Here is a 21,909-nt window from a genome sequence, read left to right on the forward strand (position 1 = left end):
TTAATCTCCTGGTGGGTTTAAACAGAAAAAAAATGGATTAAGTGAAACTGCAATAAGGGAGGCAGTATGGCCTAGTGGATACAGCACTGGATTCAGGAGAGCTGGGTTCTCTTTCCAGCATAGCCACTAGCCTGTTGGAAGAGTTTGGGCATGGCTCTGTACCGCTCTCTCCCCATCCGTGAAATGCGGCTGATACTGGTCTCCTTTGTAAAGTGATCTGAGATCCTTGGTTGGAAAGTGCTGTCTGAGAACTACATAGAGGCTTGCATCAGTGTGACTGAATCTGTTTCAAGCAACACCCTTTTAGTTGAGCCTGTGAAATGCTGTGTGTAGACAAGGCCATGCGCGCATCACGCTTGTTAGCAGAGACTGATACTGGGCCCTTGCACAAACACAGCACTATCTTCACTGGGGGACAGGAGCTGGTTGTGTCTGATGTATTAAAGCGGAGCTCCAGACCTGTCCCCCTCCCCTCCCAAGGTCTTTTCCATTGGATGCAAAACACAGACTCCCAAACGGGTGAAAGCTTGTGTCCCAGGGGCAATCAAGAACCTCCAGGATGAGGAAGCAAGAGATTGGAGATGGATGGCATGGGAGAAAAAATATCCCTTGGATTTCAATGTACTGCTATTCTAGCTCTGACAAAGGAAGGAAGAATGGCCGTGTAGTTCAGATGTTAGCTTTGGACTCAGGAGATGCAGGCTCCTTTCTTGGCATTGCCTCAGGATTCCTGTGTAATTTGAAGTGAGTCATTAGACCGCTCCATGCCTCAGATTCTCCATCAGGAGTGTGGGGATTGCACACTTTCCTGAACTCACAGAGGTTGTGGGAGGTTAGATTAGTTCGTGAATGTGAGCTACTAACACACTACAAGATGAGACAGCAAATTGGTCACACATGGTTTGAAAGTGTGAGTTCTCCACCTCGTCGCAGCGATATAGGGGTTATTGGAACAGGAAAAATGTCCGAAACTTCCAAACGGAGTGATAGAAAAAGACAGAAATTAGAAAAATTCCCATATACATGGTTGGGAAATGTAATTCACCTACTGGATGCATACGGGTATTTAGCCTGTATATAAGGTGTCTATGGCTAATTTGGATATATGGGATTGTGCTTGCACATTGGCACCAGAGTCTCAAACGCACACTATGCTGATGTTTCATTATGCATATCTCTTAAATTTATAGTTATGTTCACAGGCGCCAACTTTCCCATTTCCCCGGGGGGTGCTTTATCCCTGCTCCGCCCTAGGACCGGCCCTCACTCCACACTGTCCGCCAAGGCCCCACCCACCTCTGGACCCAGAGAGACAAAAGATTCTTGCCTTATGCCAAAGCTATAAAAGGGGGTGAAGGAAGACAAAGGGGCTGCCAGTCATGAGAAACCCCCTGCTTACCACCTAAGATGTCTGCTGGAAGTAACAAGGACTGTACCGGGGAAAGGATTGGGCCCAGACTAGGAAGGAGTCTAGTCTGTGAAAGAAGCTGTGAAAAGTGGAAAAAAACCACATTGGGTCAAAGTGGAATTATGCTTCCCGTTCCTCCGTCAGGATCACCAGGGAAACACACCAAAATCCCAAGAGGAACAACTCTCCTCTGTTTTATTTACCCCCAATGCAATCCTCTCCGCTTCTTCTGCCTCCCTCGAGGCTCCTCCAGGGACAAAAATCATTGAGCTGATAGGATTTGGGGGATAGAAATGGAGAGAGGGGGTTTGATACCTCCTGAGAGGATGTGGCCACGATAGAACAGCTCTCTCGGTTTTAGAAGAATCCTAGCCTGGCTCTTTTGTTGTCAATTCTGTGCCATCGGGAAGCAGCGAAAGCAGGGTAGGTAGGGCACCCGGTGACGTTGCACTCCATACGTTTTATGAAAGGATGCTTATAAGTGTGAGTATGATGTAACTGGACTATGCTTGATGCAAAAGGTCTCTTGTAAGGTATCATAACAAAGGTTCTAACCTACTGAATATATGCCTCCTATTTGTATGCATGTCTCATTCTTGTATCTGAAGCTGGAAATATGAAGTCTAACTCTGAGGTCCTATTGTAATTATGCAAAGCGTGGGCCACTAATGGTGGTTTAAAACCTTGACGGCTCCCATTGACAATTGGTTGTAAATGGTTTATTGACCTGCAAACCTTCCTGTGTACGTGTGGGCCAACCCAGGAAGAATGGAAACTAGGGGTCTTACAGAGACCACGATATTGGAATCCATCTTAAATCTGGTATTTTTCCATTTAGAAGGAAGGGTGAGGACCCGGAGAGACACAAGATTCCCACCTTATGCCAAAGCTATAAAAGGGGGTGAAGCAGGACAAAGGGGCTGCCAGTCATGAGAAAACCCCTGCTAACCACCTAAGATGTCTGCTGGAAGTAACAAAGACCGAAGCAGGGGAAAGGATTGGGCCCAGACTAGGAAGGAGTCTAGTCTGTGAAAGAAGCTGATTGGAACACCTCTGAGGGTGAGCTATTCCCTGGAATCAGTTTCTTAATGTATTATGCTTAGGCTTGCGTGTTTTGTTTTCTTTTGTTTGGTGACTTCCTTTGTTCTGTCTGTTATTACTTGAAATCACTTAACTCCTACTTTTTATACTTAATAAAAATGACTTTTGTTTATTAATAAACCCAGAGTAAGTGATTAATCCCTGGGGGAGCAAACAGCTGTGCATATCTCTCTATCAGTGATCTAGAGGGTGAAGAATTTAGGAATTTACCCCGTATAAGCTTTATAGAGAGTACAAGGGATTTATTTGGGGTTTTGGATCCCACTGGGAGCTGGGTGCTGGAGATAGGTGCTGAGCTGTTTTGAGTTAAAGTCTGCAGCTTTGGGGGTGTGGCCCAGAGCCTGGGTCTGTGTTGCAGCAGACTAGGGTGTCTGGCTCAACAAGGCAGGGTTCTGGAGTCCCAAGCTGGCAGGGAAAACAGGCTTGGAAGTAATTTCAGTCCCAAGGGGATCTCTGTGACCGAACCTATCACAGTGGCGTAGTCGAGCAGGATATGTGCACAGCTGATTGCTTTGAGACACTGGTAGTGATTTTTAAGCGTGTTGCCCGGAGGACAGACAAAGTGCTTATTCGGGAAAGGGAAGATGACAACTTTGGTTGCAAAATTGGCTGAGAAAGCTCTGGATATATTCAGTAAGATGCCTATTGCTGATGCTTCAAACTATGGTCTATTTAAGGAATTGGTTTTGAAACAGTTTCAGATTACGCCCAAAACCTAGAGGGTTAAATTCACAACTCTTTCAACTCCCAGAGCCCTTCTACAGCCCAGATGATTTGTAGACACCTTCACCGTGAGCCAAATTTGCAGGTTTCCGGGAGCCGTGAGTCCGATGTTGTTTTAGTCTCCCTGCTGATTTATTAGGAGAATAAAAGATGGACACCAGAACTGAGGCAGACTACGGACACCGCATTCTGAGAAAACAATGGTGAACCTCCAACTCCAGCAGTGTGGGCCACATAGACAAGTAACCAGCACCCACAATCTTGACAAGCTTTTTTCCAAAATAACTCATCTTTTGGAAAAATAGGTTGAGCCTTTTTGACAATCTGGCTAAAGATTTTTGTGCCTAACTGGGAGCCTAGTTCTTGTGAAAATCTGGCCCTAGTGGTGGGTGTGAGACCTTCTGAAAATTCTGGCCAATGTGTCTGGAAGCTCCAAGAACCATCACAACTTTGAGCATTGACTAGACCAGGATGAAGAAAACCTTCCTTCCTTGACCTACAATCACCTTGATTCCAGGTTGAAGTTTCAAGAGAATTGATTTGCTTCTTAGATACAATGTGAAACAAACACCCCCCTGTAGACATTGGAAGAGGGAGGCTGAAATGGATCTGCCACTAAACCACGTTGCCTTTCATCAGTAGCCACCTGAGCAAGAGGGTAACCATTGGCCTAGAGGTGAAAGGCCCATAGCCCATGCTCAGAAGCCTTCTGCGGCTAGATCCTAGGAATGGAAAAGCTTAACGATCTTTCTCCGGGGTGGTTACTTCCAAAGACTTGTATCTAGCGCTGGATGAAAGGTTTTTGGATGAATATTATATTTAGTGAAATATTTTGGTGGACCCAAAATGATTGTTTGGTTTGGTTTGGTTTCACCAAGAAAAGTGAAAAAGAAAAAAAAAAGATCTTGGGTGAAAGTGCAATGTTGTTATTATTTGGGTAAGGCTAGGTAAGAAGGAAAAACTAAATTGTTTGCACAAGTAAGTGTATTTGTGTAAAAGGGTGCTGCGGCTGCGCTTTAAGGGGCAGCTAGCCATATTGTAGCAGTTGGAAGCTTTGCTTTCCCCATGGCCTCCAAAAAGGAGTTTTCAAGCCTTCTGAAGGAGGCCAGGAAGTTGCCTTCTTTCTGTTGAATTCCAAGTGAGGAAGGAATGGTAGACTTTTGTTGAAGAGGATAACTTAACTCCCTCACCGAGAATTGAACCTGGACCGTGGCGGTGAAAGTGCCAAATCCTAACCACTAGATCACCAGGGAGATTGCATTTGGGCTGTTGGGCGTGACTTTCTAGACCTACTTTCTGTCCAACTGAGGCCATTCGTTCGTCTTCAAAGGAGGTTAACACAAGCTCTGAGCTCTTCGTTTCCTTACGGTTCCCTTCCTATTTTTATCACAGTCAACTGATATGAAAAAGAAACAGAAAACATATTAAAACAATTTCCAGTATTGTTATACATTGAGGAGATGTCTTTTTTTTTTAAACAGTTTGATTGCTATCTTGTTTTACTCTCCGTGGGCTTACAGAAATGTACGAGGGATGAATAAGATGTGGTTGGAATCTTCAGCCTTAAGCAATCTCCATCCCAATGAAGAGGGCTGGTGGAGGATTTGAGAAAGAAGCAGTTATCTCAACTACTGAGTGCTGGCGAAGATATAGAAAGAAGTAGAGAAGCTATAGATCACTGCTGGGGGGCAAGGAGCTTCTGAAAGGTTATTTTTTCCCTCTCTTGCCTGGGCTAGAAGAGACTCAACTCTCTTAGGACCATGGAATTGTCAATTTGTCTTCTCTTCATGATGTACTGAAGGTCCAGACAGCCTCAGATGGTTGAGTGGACAAAAAGTGGATTCCCTTGGGTCCTGAGACTCTAAGGGAAAGAGTGATGTCAAAGAGTGCAAGATCAAACACCCAACGTGGGGCTCTAACCCACGACCCTGAAATTAAGAGTCTCATGCTCTACCGACTGAGCTAGTCGGGCTAGGTTTGAAGGTGTTGCAAAGGCACAGACAGTACAAAAGAAGAGCGAAGGAAGTTTCTTTGCGTGCTGAGATTCGTTTCCTGACATTTGCCTTCTTTCCTGGTTCCTTCGCTCTCCAGCTAGCAAACAGGACCCGTTTCAAGGCTAGTTAGATGCTGGTGTCTAGACCAGAGAAGTGGGGTTCATCTAGCAGCTGCTTAGAGAAACCTGGGCGGGAGGGTGGAATTTAGGATTCTCCCACCAGGAGGAGGTGCTGTTTCTCAGAAAAAGCTTCTCAGCGCCCAAAGAGGGGGCAGACAAGACAGTTCCCCGCCGGCCGCCAGACACATCTTTTCGCAGGGAATCAGAACCCCCTGGGGTAAAACTCCTCCAAGGATGCGCGGCTCCAGGAATGTCAGAGAAGGGAAGGACTGTTTGCTTTAGGAGGTGGGTGCGGAAACCTGCAGGTCCTTAGGTCCCTCCAGCGTGCGACGAAACCATTTCGGGGGAAGGGGCCGGGGTAGACAAAGAGAGGAAAGAAGGGCTTGCAGCTCCTGTGCAAACACCATGTTCCCAGCGGTCCAAGAGAAGCGGGTGGGGGTTCGAGCATTTTGGCTGCTTCCTGAGGGCACAGAACTCACAACCTGGCAATGCTCAGAGCCCCGTTCCTCGGGAGTTTTCTTTGTGTTGGTCTTGTGATGCTGAGGGAGGAAGCTGCAGCATCATTTGAGTTTGTTTCAGTGCCTTCGGTTGGGCTAAGGTTGTGACCCTGAGCACAGGGGTTCCAGCTCTTAACCCCTGAGGGGAATGGACAATGGACCAACTTAATCTGTTGGACAGAAAGTAGCCTGAAAAAAATCAAATGATGCTTCTGGTTTCTCCGTCAGTATCACAAGAGAAACACAAAAAATCCCAAGAGGAACAATTCTTCTCTGCTTTAGTTACCTCCATCGCAATCCTCTCCACCTCTTCTTCTGCCTACCTAGCGGCTCTTCGATGGAGAAAGATCCTGGAGCTGACAGAATTTCTGAGATACAAATTGAGAGAGAGGCTTTGAGACCTCCTGATAGGATGTTGACACAATCTAACAGGGCTCTTGGTTGTAGCTGCCTCCTATCTCTGCTCCCTATGTTGTCAATTCTGTGCCCTCCTGAAGCAGCCAAACCAGAGTACGTAGAGCACCCAGTTTAGGGCTCAAGCCCAAACCCTGAGACCAAGAGTCTTACCTTCCCTTTATCAATGTCTACTGTACTGCTCCCTTCTTCCTCCACCTGTATGTTTGACATCCATACCTGCCCAACATCAAGCAATGCCAACTTTCTGGTGGGGAATAAACTGGAATTTACCCAACTAGGTGCCTTGAGCGCATGGATTCTGAAGGTATTTACAATTCCCTCTAACTTCTCTTGCCGCTACTCTAAGAAAACTCCTAAACAAGGACCATTGAAACCAGGCCAGCTCTTGAGGTGGAATCAAGAGGCTGTGTCAGGAGTGGGATTTGAACCCACGCCTCCTGCGGGAGACCAGAAGCCCCAATTGTGGGAAAGACAGAGCCTTGAGTCTGGCGCCTTAGACCACTCGGCCATCCTGACACTGGCACAAAAGCATCTCTCTCAACCCTCCTTTTCTTCAATATTGTATGAGCCGCTCAAGGAGGCCAAGACAGCATCTCTCTTTCAACACCTACATCACATCTGGTTTTTAGACACCATTACCCTCATCTAAAGTTGCAGGTTTCCTACAACCCTGTGCGTTCTGAGGTGTTCTAATCTGCCCCCTCACTTATTAGGGGAATAAAAGATGGCCGCTAGGATAGAGGCAGAATAGAGATACTTAGCTTAATGAGAACCTCAAACTCCCGCACGGTGGGCCACACAGTCAAGCAGCCAGCACTCACAATCGGTACCGGCCTTGTTTTTTTTTTTTTTTTTCCAAAATAGCTCAGCACTCAGGGTGTTGAGCCCTTCTGGAAATCTTGCAAAAGAGTTTGGAGCCTGAACGGGAGTTGAGTTCTTAAGAAAACGATGTTTTTGTTTTGTTTCCCCAAGAAAATTGGGGAAAAAAGATTAATCTAGGGTGAACCTGGATGTTTATTGCTGTTTTCGTTCAGCTCCATTAGGCTGTTTCGAAAGCTGGCCCGTTCCCCATTACAGAGGGTCCAAGCAGAGAGAGTGAAGGAACGCCTGTGCTCAGCGTCACAACCTGAGCCCGAGGAAAAGCATTGAAACACGCTCAAATGACGCTTTAGGTTCATCCATCAGAATCACAAGAGCAAGACAAAGAACTCTCAAGAGGAAGAGTCCTCGGCTTTCATTTACCCCATCGCAACCCTCTTCACTTCTTCTTCTGCCTACCTAGAGGCTCGTCCAGGAAGATCACTCAACTGATTATAATTTGGGCAGAGAAACCCAGGGAGGGCTTGTGCTCCCCCTCCATGTGAGCGGATAGCATTCTGAAATCGTCTATGGGGTCTCTCAGCTTTGGCTTCCCCAGTTTGTCAACTTGGTGCAGGCAGGAAGCAGGCTCTCCTCGGCCTTGGCAAGCCACTTTCTGTCCAAATTGGGAAACCCGTCCAGTCTCCATTCCCCTGTGAGAACAAGAGCAGAGAGTTCACCAACTGAACCCAATCCGAGGCATTGAAGCAAATGGAGTTATGCTTCCCGTTCCTCCGTCAGGATCACCAGGGAAACACACCAAAATCCCAAGAGGAACAACTCTTCTCTGTTTTATTTACCCCCAACGCAATCCTCTCCGCTTCTTCTGCCTCCCTCGAGGCTCCTCCAGGGACAAAAATCATTGAGCTGATAGGATTTGGGGGATAGAAACGGAGAGAGGGGGTTTGAAACCTCCTGAGAGGATGTGGCCACGATAGAACAGCTCTCTCGGTTTTAGAAGCCTCCTAGCTTGGCTCTTTTGTTGTCAATTCTGTGCCATCAGGAAGCAGCGAAAGCAGGGTAGGTAGGGCACCCGGTGACGTTGCACTCCATACGTTTTATGAAAGGATGCTTATAAGTGTGAGTATGATGTAACTGGACTATGCTTGATGCAAAAGGTCTCTTGTAAGGTATCATAACAAAGGTTCTAACCTACTGAATATATGCCTCCTATTTGTATGCATGTCTCATTCTTGTATCTGAAGCTGGGAATATGAAGTCTAACTCTGAGGTCCTATTGTAATTATGCAAAGCGTGGGCCACTAATGGTGGTTTAAAACCTTGACGGCTCCCATTGACAATTGGTTGTAAATGGTTTATTGACCTGCAAACCTTCCTGTGTACGTGTGGGCCAACCCAGGAAGAATGGAAACTAGGGGTCTTACAGAGACCACGATACTGGAATCCATCTTAAATCTGGTATTTTTCCATTTAGAAGGAAGGGTGAGGACCCGGAGAGACAAAAGATTCCCGCCTTATGCCAAAGCTATAAATTGGGTGAAGCAGGACAAAGGGGCTGCCAGTCATGAGAAAACCCCTGCTAACCACCTAAGATGTCTGCTGGAAGTAACAAAGACCAAAGCAGGGGAAAGGATTGGGCCCAGACTAGGAAGGAGTCTAGTCTGTGAAAGAAGCTGATTGGAACACCTCTGAGGGTGAGCTATTCCCTGGAATCAGTTTCTTAATGTATTAGGCTTAGGCTTGCATGTTTTGTTTTCTTTTGCTTGGTGACTTCCTTTGTTCTGTCTGTTATTACTTGAAATCACTTAACTCCTACTTTTTATACTTAATAAAAATGACTTTTGTTTATTAATAAACCCAGAGTAAGTGATTAATCCCTGGGGGAGCAAACAGCTGTGCATATCTCTCTATCAGTGATCTAGAGGGTGAAGAATTTAGGAATTTACCCTGTATAAGCTTTATAGAGAGTACAAGGGATTTATTTGGGGTTTTGGATCCCACTGGGAGCTGGGTGCTGGAGATAGGTGCTGAGCTGTTTTGAGTTAAAGTCTGCAGCTTTGGGGGTGTGGCCCAGAGCCTGGGTCTGTGTTGCAGCAGACTAGGGTGTCTGGCTGAACAAGGCAGGGTTCTGGAGTCCCAAGCTGGCAGGGAAAACAGGCTCGGAAGTAATTTCAGTCCCAAGGGGATCTCTGTGACCGAACCTATCACAGTGGCATAGTCGAGCAGGATATGTGCACAGCTGATTGCTTTGAGACACTGGTAGTGATTTTTAAGCGTGTTGCCCGGAGGACAGACAAAGTGCTTATTCGGGAAAGGGAAGATGACAACTTTGGTTGCAAAATTGGCTGAGAAAGCTCTGGATATATTCAGTAAGATGCCTATTGCTGATGCTTCAAACTATGGTCTATTTAAGGAATTGGTTTTGAAACAGTTTCAGATTACGCCCGAAACCTAGAGGGTTAAATTCACAACTCTTTCAACTCCCAGAGCCCTTCTACAGCCCAGATGATTTGTATACACCTTCACCGTGAGCCAAATTTGCAGGTTTCCGGGAGCCCTGTGAGTCCGATGTTGTTTTAGTCTCCCTGCTGATTAATTAGGAGAATAAAAGATGGACACCAGAACTGAGGCAGACTACGGACACCGCATTCTGAGAAAACAATGGTGAACCTCCAACTCCAGCAGTGTGGGCCACATAGACAAGTAACCAGCACCCACAATCTTGACAAGCTTTTTTCCAAAATAACTCATCTTTTGGAAAAACAGGTTGAGCCTTTTTGACAATCTGGCTAAAGATTTTTGTGCCTAACTGGGAGCCTAGTTCTTGTGAAAATCTGGCCCTAGTGGTGGGTGTGAGACCTTCTGAAAATTCTGGCCAATGTGTCTGGAAGCTCCAAGAACCATCACAACTTTGAGCATTGACTAGACCAGGATGAAGAAAACCTTCCTTCCTTGACCTACAATCACCTTGATTCCAGGTTGAGGTTTCAAGAGAATTGATTTGCTTCTTAGATGCAATGCGAAACAAACACCCCCCTGTAAACATTGGAAGAGGGAGGCTGAAATGGATCTGCCACTAAACCACGTTGCCTTTCATCAGTAGCCACCTGAGCAAGAGGGTAACCATTGGCCTAGAGGTGAAAGGCCCATAGCCCATGCTCAGAAGCCTTCAGTGGCTAGATCTTAGGAATGGAAAAGCTTAACGATCTTTCTCCGGGGTGGTTACTTCCAAAGACTTGTATATAGCGCTGGGTGAAAGGTTTTTGGATGAATATTATATTTAGTGAAATATTTTGGTGGACCCAAAATGATTGTTTGGTTTGGTTTGGTTTCACCAAGAAAAGTGAAAAAGAAAAAAAAAGGATCTTGGGTGAAAGTGCAATGTTGTTCTAATTGAGGTTAGGCTAGGTAAGAAGGAAAAACTAAATTGTTTGCACAAGTAAGTGTATTTGTGTAAAAGGGTGCTGCAGCTGAGCTTTAAGGGGCAGCTAGCCATATTGTAGCAGTTGGAAGCTTTGCTTTCCCCATGGCCTCCAAAAAGGAGTTTTCAAGCCTTCTGAAGGAGGCCAGGAAGTTGCCTTCTTCCTGTTGAATTCCAAGTGCAGAAGGAAAGGTAGACTTTTGTTGAAGAGGGTAACTTAACTCCCTGACCAGGAATCGAACCTAGGCCATGGCGGTGAAAGCGCCAAATCCTAACCACTAGACCACCAGGGAGATGGCATTTGGGCTGTTGGGCGTGACTTTCTAGACCTACTTTCTGTCCAACTGAGGCCATTCGTATCTTCAAAGGAGGTTAACACAAGCTCTGAGCTCTTCGTTTCCTTACGGTTCCCTTCCTATTTTTATCACAGTCAACTGATATGAAAAAGAAACAGAAAACATATTAAAACAATTTCCAGTATTGTTATACATTGAGGAGATGTCTTTTTTTTTTAAACAGTTTGATTGCTATCTTGTTTTACTCTCCGTGGGCTTACAGAAATGTACGAGGGATGAATAAGATGTGGTTGGAATCTTCAGCCTTAAGCAATCTCCATCCCATTGAAGAGGGCTGGTGGAGGATTTGAGAAAGAAGCAGTTATCTCAACTACTGAGTGCTGGCGAAGATCTAGAAAGAAGTAGAGAAGCTATAGATCACTGCTGGGGGGCAAGGAGCTTCTGAAAGATTATTTTTTCCCTCTCTTGCCTGGGCTAGAAGAGACTTAACTCTCTTAGGACCATGGAATTGTCAATTTGTTTTCTCTTCATGATGTACTGAAGGTCCCAGACAGCCTCAGATGGTTGAGTGGACAAAGAGTGGATTTCCTTGGGTCCTGAGACTCTAAGGGAAAGAGTGATGTCGAAGAGTGCAAGATCAAACACCCCAAGTGGGGCTCGAACCCACGACCCTGAGATTAAGAGTCTCATGTTCTACCGACTGAGCTAGTCTGGCTAGGCTTGAAGGTGTTGCAAAGGCACAGACAGTACAAAAGAAGAGCAAAAGAAGTTTCTTTGCATGCTGAGATTCGTTTCCTGACATTTCCCTTCTTTCCTGGTTCCTTCGCTCTCCAGCTAGCAAACAGGGCCCGTTTCAAGGCTAGTTAGATGCTGGTGTCTAGACCAGAGAAGTGGGGTTCATCTAGCAGCTGCTCAGAGAAACCTGTGTGGGAGGGTGGAATTTAGGATTCTCCCACCAGGAGGAGGTGCTGTTTCTCAGAAAAAGCTTCTCAGCGCCCAAAGAGGGGGCAGACAAGACAGTTCCCCGCCGGCCGCCAGACACATCTTTTCGCAGGGAATCAGAACCCCCTGGGGTAAAACTCCTCCAAGGATGCGCGGCTCCAGGAATGTCAGAGAAGGGAAGGACTGTTTGCTTTAGGAGGTGGGTGCGGAAACCTGCAGGTCCTTAGGTCCCTCCAGCGTGCGACGAAACCATTTCGGGGGAAGGGGCCGGGGTAGACAAAGAGAGGAAAGAAGGGCTTGCAGCTCCTGTGCAAACACCATGTTCCCAGCGGTCCAAGAGAAGCGGGTGGGGGTTCGAGCATTTTGGCTGCTCCCTGAGGGCACAGAACTCACAACCTGGCAATGCTCAGAGCCCCGTTCTTCGGGAGTTTTCTTTGTGTTGGTCTTGTGATGCTGAGGGAGGAAGCTGAAGCATCATTTGAGTTTGTTTCAGTGCCTTCGGTTGGGCTAAGGTTGTGACCCTGAGCACAGGGGTTCCAGCTCTTAACCCCTGAGGGGAATGGACAATGGACCAACTTAATCTGTTGGACAGAAAGTAGCCTGAAAAAAATCAAATGATGCTTCCGGTTCCTCCGTCAGGATCACAAGAGAAACACAAAAAATCCCAAGAGGAACAATTCTTCTCTGCTTTAGTTACCTCCATCGCAATCCTCTCCACCTCTTCTTCTGCCTACCTAGCGGCTCTTCGATGGAGAAAGATCCTGGAGCTGACAGAATTTCTGAGATACAAACTGAGAGAGAGGCTTTGAGACCTCCTGATAGGATGTTGACACAATCTAACAGGGCTCTTGGTTGTAGCTGCCTCCTATCTCTGCTCCCTATGTTGTCAATTCTGTGCCCTCATGAAGCAGCCAAACCAGAGTACGTAGAGCACCCAGTTTAGGGCTCAAGCCCAAACCCTGAGACCAAGAGTCTTACCTTCCCTTTATCAATGTCTACTGTACTGCTCCCTTCTTCCTCCACCTGTATGTTTGACATCCATACCTGCCCAACATCAAGCAATGCCAACTTTCTGGTGGGGAATAAACTGGAATTTACCCAACTAGGTGCCTTGAGCCCATGGATTCTGAAGGTGTTTACAATTCCCTCTAACTTCTCTTGCCGCTACTCTAAGAAAACTCCTAAACAAGGGCCATTGAAGCCAGGCCAGTGCTTGAGGTGGAATCAAAAGGCTGTGTCAGGAGTGGGATTTGAACCCACGTCTCCTGCGGGAGACCAGAAACCCCAATTGTGGGAAAGACAGAGCCTTGAGTCTGGCGCCTTAGACCACTCGGCCATCCTGACACTGGCACAAAAGCATCTCTCTCAACCCTCCTTTTCTTCAATATTGTATGAGCCGCTCAAGGAGGCCAAGACAGCATCTCTCTTTCAACACCTACATCACATCTGGTTTTTAGACACCATCACCCTCATCTAAAGTTGCAGGTTTCCTACAACCCTGTGCGTTCTGAGGTGTTCTAATCTGCCCCCTCACTTATTAGGGGAATAAAAGATGGCCGCTAGGATAGAGGCAGAATAGAGATACTTAGCTTAATGAGAACCTCAAACTCCCGCACGGTGGGACACACAGTCAAGCAGCCAGCACTCACAATCGGTACCGGCCTTGTTTTTTTTTTTTTCCAAAATAGCTCAGCACTCAGGGTGTTGAGCCCTTCTGGAAATCTTGCAAAAGAGTTTGGAGCCTGAATGGGAGTTGAGTTCTTAAGAAAACAATGTTTTTGTTTTGTTTCCCCAAGAAAATTGGGGAAAAAAGATTAATCTAGGGTGAACCTGGATGTTTATTGCTGTTTTCGTTCAGCTCCATTAGGCTGTTTCGAAAGCTGGCCCGTTCCCCATTACAGAGGGTCCAAGCAGAGAGAGTGAAGGAACGCCTGTGCTCAGCGTCACAACCTGAGCCCGAGGAAAAGCATTGAAACACGCTCAAATGACGCTTTAGGTTCATCCATCAGAATCACAAGAGCAAGACAAAGAACTCTCAAGAGGAAGAGTCCTCGGCTTTCATTTACCCCATTGCAACCCTCTTCACTTCTTCTTCTGCCTACCTAGAGGCTCGTCCAGGAAGATCACTCAACTGATTATAATTTGGGCAGAGAAACCCAGGGAGGGCTTGTGCTCCCCCTCCATGTGAGCGGATAGCATTCTGACCTCGTCTACGGGGTCTCTCATCTTTGGCTTCCCCAGTTTGTCAACTCGGTGCAGGCAGGAAGCAGGCTCTCCTCGGCTTTGGCAAGCCACTTTCTGTCCAAATTGGGAAACCCGTCCAGTCTCCATTCCCCTGTGAGAACAAGAGCAGAGAGTTCACCAACTGAACCCAATCCGAGGCATTGAAGCAAATGGAATTATGCTTCCCGTTCCTCCGTCAGGATCACCAGGGAAACACACCAAAATCCCAAGAGGAACAACTCTTCTCTGTTTTATTTACCCCCAACGCAATCCTCTCCGCTTCTTCTGCCTCCCTCGAGGCTCCTCCAGGGACAAAAATCATAGAGCTGATAGGATTTGGGGGATAGAAACGGAGAGAGGGGGTTTGATACCTCCTGAGAGGATGTGGCCACGATAGAACAGCTCTCTCGGTTTTAGAAGCCTCCTAGCCTGGCTCTTTTGTTGTCAATTCTGTGCCATCAGGAAGCAGCGAAAGCAGGGTAGGTAGGGCACCCGGTGACGTTGCACTCCATACGTTTTATGAAACGATGCTTATAAGTGTGAGTATGATGTAACTGGAATATGCTTGATGCAAAAGGTCTCTTGTAAGGTATCATAACAAAGGTTCTAACCTACTGAATATATGCCTCCTATTTGTACGCATGTCTCATTCTTGTATCTGAAGCTGGAAATATGAAGTCTAACTCTGAGGTCCTATTGTAATTATGCAAAGCGTGGGCCACTAATGGTGGTTTAAAACCTTGACGGCTCCCATTGACAATTGGTTGTAAATGGTTTATTGACCTGCAAACCTTCCTGTGTACGTGTGGGCCAACCCAGGAAGAATGGAAACTAGGGGTCTTACAGAGACCACGATACTGGAATCCATCTTAAATCTGGTATTTTTCCATTTAGAAGGAAGGGTGAGGACCCGGAGAGACAAAAGATTCCTGCCTTATGGCAAAGCTATAAAAGGGGGTGAAGCAGGACAAAGGGGCTGCCAGTCATGAGAAAACCCCTGCTAACCACCTAAGATGTCTGCTGGAAGTAACAAAGACCAAAGCAGGGGAAAGGATTGGGCCCAGACTGGGAAGGCGTCTAGTCTGTGAAAGAAGCTGATTGGAACACCTCTGAGGGTGAGCTATTCCCTGGAATCAGTTTCTTAATGTATTAGGCTTAGGCGTGCATGTTTTGTTTTCTTTTGCTTGGTGACTTCCTTTGTTCTGTCTGTTATTACTTGAAATCACTTATCTCCTACTTTGTATACTTAATAAAAATTACTTTTGTTTATTAATAAACCCAGAGTAAATGATTAATCCCTGGGGGCGCAAACAGCTATGCATCTCTCTACATATCCCTAGAGCCCCGAGCAGGGGTATTCTATTTGCTACCCAAGATCTATAAACCTGGGAATCCTGGATGCCCCATCATCTCAGGCATTGGCACCCTGACAGCAGGATTTTCTGGCTATGTGGACTGTCTCCTCAGGGCCTTCACTACCAGGACTCCCTGCTATCTTTGAGATACCACTGACTTCCTGATGAAACTACAATCCATTGGTGATCTTCCTGAAAACACCATCCTAGCCAGTATGGATTTTGAAGATCTCTACACCAACATTCCACACAAAGGTGGACTACAAGGAATCAGGAACAATATCCCCGATAATGTCACGCAAACTTGGTGGCTGAACTTCGTGACTTTGTCTTCGCCCACAACTATTTCATATTTGGGGATGATTTAAACCTTCAAGTCAGTAGCACTCCTTTGGGTTCCCGCATGCACCCCGAGTTTGCCAACATTTTTATGCCTTACTTAGAACAACGCTTCCTTGGCTCTTGTCCCGTAGCGCCCCTACTCTACTTGCAGTATGTTGATAATATCTTCATCATCTGGACCCATGGGAAGGAGGCCCTTATGGAATTCCATGAGGATTTCAACTATTTCCACCCCACCATCACCCTCAGCCTGGACCAGTTCACACAGGAGATCCACTTTCTGGACACTACACTGCAAATAAGCGATGGTCACAAAAACACCACCCTATACCGGAAACCTACTGACCGCTATACTTACCTACTTGCTTCCAGCTTTCATCCAGACCACATCACATGATACATTTTCTATAGCCAAGCCCTAAGATACAACCGCATTTGCTGCAATCCCTCAGACAGAGACACACACCTACAGGATCAAGCAATACCCACCTTGGGTACTGAAGAAAGAGATTGACAGAGACAAAAGTGTACCCAGATGTCACCTACTACAAGATAGGCCCAACAAAGAAAGTAACAGAATGCCACTAACCATCACCTACAGCTCCCAACTAAAACCTCTCCAGCACATCATGAAGGATCTACAACCACCCTGAAGGATGATCTCTCACTCTCACAGACCTTGGGAGACAGGCCAGTCCTCATTTAGAGACAGCCCCCCAACCTGAAGCAAATACTCACCAGCAACTACACACCACACAACAAAAACACTAACCCAGGAACCAATCCCTGCAACAAACCCCATTGCTAACTCTGTTGGCATATCTATTCAAGGTACACCATTATAGGACATAACCACATCAGCCACACCATCAGGGCTCATCCACCTGCACATCTACCAATGTGATATATGCCACCATGTGCCAGCAATGCCCCTCTGCCATGTACGTTGGCCAAACCGGACAGTCTCTATGCAAAAGAATAAATGGACACAAAGCAGACATCAAGAATTGTAACTTTCAAAAACCAGTAGGAAAGCATTTCAGTCTCCCTGGACACTCAATAACAGACTTAAAGTGGCGATTCTTCAACAAAAAAACTTAAAAATAGACTCGAATTAATTTGAAAATTTGACACTATCAGATTAGGGCTGAATAAAGACAGGGAGTGGCTGGGTCACTACAAAAAATAACTTTCCCTATGTTGATACTCACACCTTCTTGTCAACTGTTGGGAATGGGCCACTTCTACCATGATTGAATCGGCCTCGTTAGCACTGACCCCCCACTTGGTAAGGCAACTCCCATCTTTTCATGTGCTGTATATTTATACCTGCTTACTGTATTTTTCACTCCATGCATCTGATGAAGTGGGTTATAGCCCCCAAAAGCTTATGCCCAAATAAATTTGTTAGTCTCTAAGGTGACACAAGAACTCCTCATTGGTTAAATTTGGACAAGTAATTGCTGATATAACTATTGTGAATATGTTTATAGTAAATGAGGAAGGCAGAAGCAAACTAAACTAACTATTGTGGGTATGTTAATAGTAAATAAAGTAGGCAGGAACCTTCTGAACTGGTAAGATTGCCTTAGACAATCTGCAAAGTGATTGGTGTATACAAAATTTGCAAAGCTATTGGTCGTTACATACAAGACGCATAGATATTGGTAGCTAGGAAAGATGTCTATTAAATGTCTAGTGTTTGATATGAATTGGGACTGTGGTATCACCTTGCACCTAAGCCCCCTGGATCTGGGCCTGGCCAGCATGGGCAAAGAGCTGTTACATGCTTAATAAAAAAACCTTAGTGTTGAGCTGGAGTTGAAATGAGATGGGTTTTTTTTGGATCCCAGAGAAATGGATAAAGCGTTCCAGAACTGGATGAGGTGTTCTGGATAAGCCAAGTGGAAAGGTCTTGGAGGGAATCCCAACAATGGTATCAAAGTTTCCCAACACAATGAAGTCTTCTGAATGTCATCACCATGTCAGATACATATTAGAATCTTCCTCAACTCCTCCAACAAGGCTTTGTTAGTTTGGGATTGACAGATTAGCAGGTTGAATAGGAAAATCTTGAAAAAAACTCCAGATGACTTTAGTGAGGGCATAACAAAGGCCATTTTTCTACTTTTCATCTGAAAAATTTCCATCACACTCTCAGTCATGTCCGTAGGGGGTGAAGTCTTCCAGGTACAAGTCATTACCAAAACACAGTAGAGTGGGGACATTTGCTCACTTCTTTGCCACACTGATGCTCTGACTTGCTTTGGTTCTGTTCATAAATACTATACCCCCTGCAAAATTGCATCTAATTTGCTAAATCTGTTTTAACCCTTCACGGTCTAATGGAACCATTAATCACAGTGAACAAATTCAGAAGCATGGTGGACCAGTTCAGTGGTTTTAGTAAAAATAAAATAAATAAATAAACAATCCCAACAACAATATTTGCTAACCAGGGTTTTATTTGTTTAGGCTGGGCTATTCAAATATATTGAATGGAAGTTGAGTGCCTAACTCCCTTAGGATTTTTGCTTTATTTATTTTCCCAGCAACTCCTGCCTGCTTGACTTTGTTCTCTGTAGGGAACTCTTGCCTTGTTATGCACATACCAGTGACCCTCATGTGGTTCAGAGATTCTGCCCCAGAGGAGCCATCTAGAGAATGGAAATTGGTTCTCCCCTGTGATTTAGACTGTGAATATGATAAAAAGGTTCATTTGTTCCACAGATTCAGCACACCATCCAGAAGTTCATTCAATAGGAGCTTGTTTCTCTCTTCTATTCTGAAAAGACAGATACTCCTGTTATTTTTCTTCAGCGCCCTTTGACACCAGTCATTGTTATTGTTTCCATTACAAGGATGACCAAAGTGGCCCCTGGCTGAGCTTTGAGGGAACAGCATGAGAGAGTCACCAAGGGTAGGAGTTTCAAATTGCCTCAGACTCCTTTTGAAAAGCTCCTGATTTTGGAAATGCAAGTAGCCCTAACAGCCAGTGCTTCGGAAACTTGTGTATTACCCCCAAAATTAAGGTAGGCTTCTAGACTAGGAGTTTCAAAACACAGCACGTTTAGAAGGTGGCATAGGTTTCCTAGATTCATGAATTTCAAGGCCAGAAGGGACCATTATTATGATTTAGTCTGACATCTTGTATAACTAGGCTTGGAAAAATGCAATTTTTTAAAAAATATATATTTTTGATGGATAATATCAATGTTTATTTGTAAACATTTTTATCAATTTAAATTTTCACAGCTGTGGGAAATTTATGCGGGGAGGGAAGGTCAGACAATAATTATGTAATGACAGTGGACATTGAGATTAAAAAAGTTCAATTTTTATAACCCTTACAACACAAATTGTCAATGTAACACGTCAAAATATATGAATAGCCTTAAATTAAACTCAAATGAGTTCTCAAGCAACATTTTTCTTCTGTTGCCTAGCCATACATTTCTATTATCAACAGAAATATTTTTTCATTGTTTTGTGTGTGTATGGTGAAATTGATGTTTACCAACATTTACTGATAAAAAGCTGATACTTTCGAGCCTGCATATGCAGCATTCATTATAGCTAATTTTATACACATTAAGATTTGACTCTAATAAATGTTCCAGCAGCATTTTTCTACTTTGCCTATGTCTAAATTTCAATTATCAATGGCAATATTTTTCCGTTGGTTTGCGTGTGTACATTGAAATCAATGTTCACTGTCATTTACTGATTAAAAAATAAATGCTTCCAAGCATATGTATAACATATGCCAAAGAATCCCACCAAATGATTCCTGTATAACTTGTATGTGAAATATAGCAGATAGCAATGCGGGTTTAAAAAAAAAACAAAAACAGCCTAGTTTAGTGGCTAGAACGACCAACTAGGACTCAGGAGACCTACACTTTACCCAAGCTCAGCCATTCACCTGCTGTGTGACTTTGGGTAGATGGTTTCCTCCCTTTGTTTCACCATACACCCTTTATTTAGCTTGTGAGCTTGCTGGACTGGGGCAGGGCTATCTCTCACTATGTGTCTGTACAGTGTAAACAGGGCTCTAATCTCAATTGTCACCTCTAATTGCTATGGTATTACAAATCATAGCGGACATGATGGGAAATGCCCAACTGAATTGTTATTAGGCATATTGATCCCTAGATGTAGCTTCCTGTTAATGTCCTAGGATTCTAAGCAGATGTCCTCCAGTCTAAGCTCCATTATGAGTGTGCCAGACATGGCAATTTCCTGCAATATCCTTGGGATACCTTACTGGATTAAGTTTAAATATTTTGGAGGTCCATTGTATTCAATGAATGGTTTCTGTATTATTGTGGGTCAGAATTGTATGCAACCTCTCAATAGGGGAGATGTGACAGGTGTGAGAGGTAGGGGATTCAACAGACTATATTGAAAAATGTGCCAGACAAGAACAGATTTTTGAGACAAAAGTGGGGGTTATCCATGAGGACTATGTAGGGGGAGGTGAATGCAAATTCCTCACCTCCAGTTATGCAAATTCCCCACCTATGCTTATGCAAAATCCCAGCCATTTGTAGCTACACCCTGAGCAGTGAGCCATTGTCTGCTGATGACCTGTTACATGATGATAAGATCAAAGGCCCAAGATATCTAAAGGAAAGACGGAACTTTTCATGGTTGTTCTGGTTCTGAATCAGTTATGAACTTGTAACCACAGGGAAAACCCAGTTGTGGATCTGATGGACTGACACCTACCAGAGCCTGAGGCTGACCTCTGTTAGTCTTTTTAGCATGCATGTAGGCTATTTTATTATTTTTAATATGTTTTCTCCATAATGCTTTCACCCTACAATAAATGTCCTTGCTTATAAAGAACTTCATGGTAACATAACTGTGAGCCATTAAGCTGTTCATAGTCTTCGGAGAGAAAACAAAGCACTGGTACTGGCATGTTTAGGCAGTCTGCTTTCACTTTCTGTTGCTTTGTCCTCTTCCTCCTGCAGGGATGGAGAACCAGACAGAGGTGAGCGAGTTCATTTTCCTGGGCCTCACCAATCTGAGGGGTCTGCAGTGCTTTCTCTTTGCCCTCTTCCTGCTGCTTTACACGGCCAGCGTTTTGGGGAATGGAGTCATTGTGGCTGTGCTACTGGCCGAGCCCCGGCTTCACACCCCCATGTACTTCTTCCTGGGAAATCTCTCCAGCCTAGACATCTTCTACTCCACAGTCACTGTGCCCAAGATGTTGGCCGGCTTCCTCTCAGGGCACCAGACCATCTCCTTCACCAGCTGCTTGGCACAGCTCCATTTCTTCCATTTCCTGGGCAGCAGTGAGGCCATGCTGCTGGCTGTCATGGCCTATGACCGCTACGTGGCCATCTGCAACCCACTGCGCTACACACTGGTCATGAGCCCACAGGCCTGCCTGCTGCTGGCAGGAGTCACCTGGGCCACTGGCTTCCTGCATGCCCTGATGCACACGGTCATGACCTCCCGGTTGCACTTCTGTGGCCCCAACCGTATTCACCACTTCTTCTGTGACATCAAGCCCCTGCTGAGCCTGGCCTGCAGCAGCATCCGCCTCAACCTGAGCCTCCTCCACACCGTCACTGGGATTATTGGTGTGAGTCCATTCATCATCACTCTCCTCTCCTACCTCTACATCATCTCCTTCCTCTTCCTGAAGGTACGGTCACGGGAAAGCAGGAGAAAGGCCTTCTCCACTTGCACCTCCCATCTCACTGTGATAGCAATGTACTATGGGACAGTGATCTTCGCCTACACGCGTCCTTCTTCAGGAAGCTCCAAGGGAGAAGAGATGATCATCACCCTAGTGTACAGTGTCATCACCCCAGCTCTGAATCCTCTCATCTACACCCTGCGGAACAGTGAGGTGAAATACGCCACCAGGAAATTCATCACTAGAAAACTCTTCCCTGAAAGGAACTAAATCAAATGACTGCTTCTTGTTTTGAAGTGAAAAGGAGAGATGTTGACCAAAGGAATTATAATGTAGGGGATCTAGCTTCAAAATTCCATGGAAAAATAGACTATAGGTGACATTCTTGCAGTGACCAAGATGGAGATGGAAAAATGTCCTCCCAGCATTTCTTCATCTCTAATTGTTAGAAATTTGGTACATAGGTCACATTTGAATATTTATTAGTTGTAATTCTCGTTTCCTCCCATTATTCATCATAAATGAAATTTCTTTCAGTAGAAATCTCTACTCTGGCTTGTATTCACAGCTGGCAACTAAACATACAATTGTGATTGAGG

At 45.2% G+C, this 21,909-nt stretch overlaps 1 protein-coding gene and 5 non-coding genes across 6 annotated transcripts; 1 reads left to right on the plus strand and 5 right to left on the minus strand.

Annotated features, from left to right (window-relative positions):
* Positions 1–5,131: 5,131 nt before the first annotated feature.
* On the minus strand, positions 5,132–5,204 carry TRNAK-CUU. Its single transcript has one exon. It is a non-coding gene; the product is annotated as a tRNA-Lys (tRNA).
* Positions 5,205–6,666: 1,462 nt separating this feature from the next.
* On the minus strand, positions 6,667–6,775 carry TRNAL-CAA. Its single transcript has 2 exons — positions 6,738–6,775; positions 6,667–6,712 (listed from the first exon to the last, which is right to left on the minus strand). It is a non-coding gene; the product is annotated as a tRNA-Leu (tRNA).
* Positions 6,776–10,720: 3,945 nt separating this feature from the next.
* Positions 10,721–10,792, minus strand: TRNAE-UUC. Its single transcript has one exon. It is a non-coding gene; the product is annotated as a tRNA-Glu (tRNA).
* Positions 10,793–11,437: 645 nt separating this feature from the next.
* On the minus strand, positions 11,438–11,515 carry TRNAK-CUU. The gene has a single exon. It is a non-coding gene; the product is annotated as a tRNA-Lys (tRNA).
* A 1,457-nt stretch (positions 11,516–12,972) lies between these two features.
* On the minus strand, positions 12,973–13,081 carry TRNAL-CAA. Its single transcript has 2 exons — positions 13,044–13,081; positions 12,973–13,018 (listed from the first exon to the last, which is right to left on the minus strand). It is a non-coding gene; the product is annotated as a tRNA-Leu (tRNA).
* A 7,557-nt stretch (positions 13,082–20,638) lies between these two features.
* Positions 20,639–21,675, plus strand: LOC123346376 (olfactory receptor 12D2-like). Its single transcript, XM_044983747.1, has one exon. The coding sequence runs from the start codon at positions 20,639–20,641 to the stop codon at positions 21,578–21,580; it is 942 nt and encodes a 313-aa protein (XP_044839682.1). The 3' UTR covers positions 21,581–21,675.
* The last annotated feature ends 234 nt before the right edge of the window (positions 21,676–21,909 follow it).

This window comes from Mauremys mutica, chromosome 12, assembly GCF_020497125.1.
Source record: "Mauremys mutica isolate MM-2020 ecotype Southern chromosome 12, ASM2049712v1, whole genome shotgun sequence".
Lineage (NCBI taxonomy): Eukaryota > Metazoa > Chordata > Testudines > Geoemydidae > Mauremys > Mauremys mutica.

Coding starts and splice junctions, on each gene's coding strand:
- LOC123346376 (XM_044983747.1), top strand. CDS start 20,639: ATGGAGAACCAGACAGAGGTGAGCGAGTTCATTTTCCTGGGCCTCACC.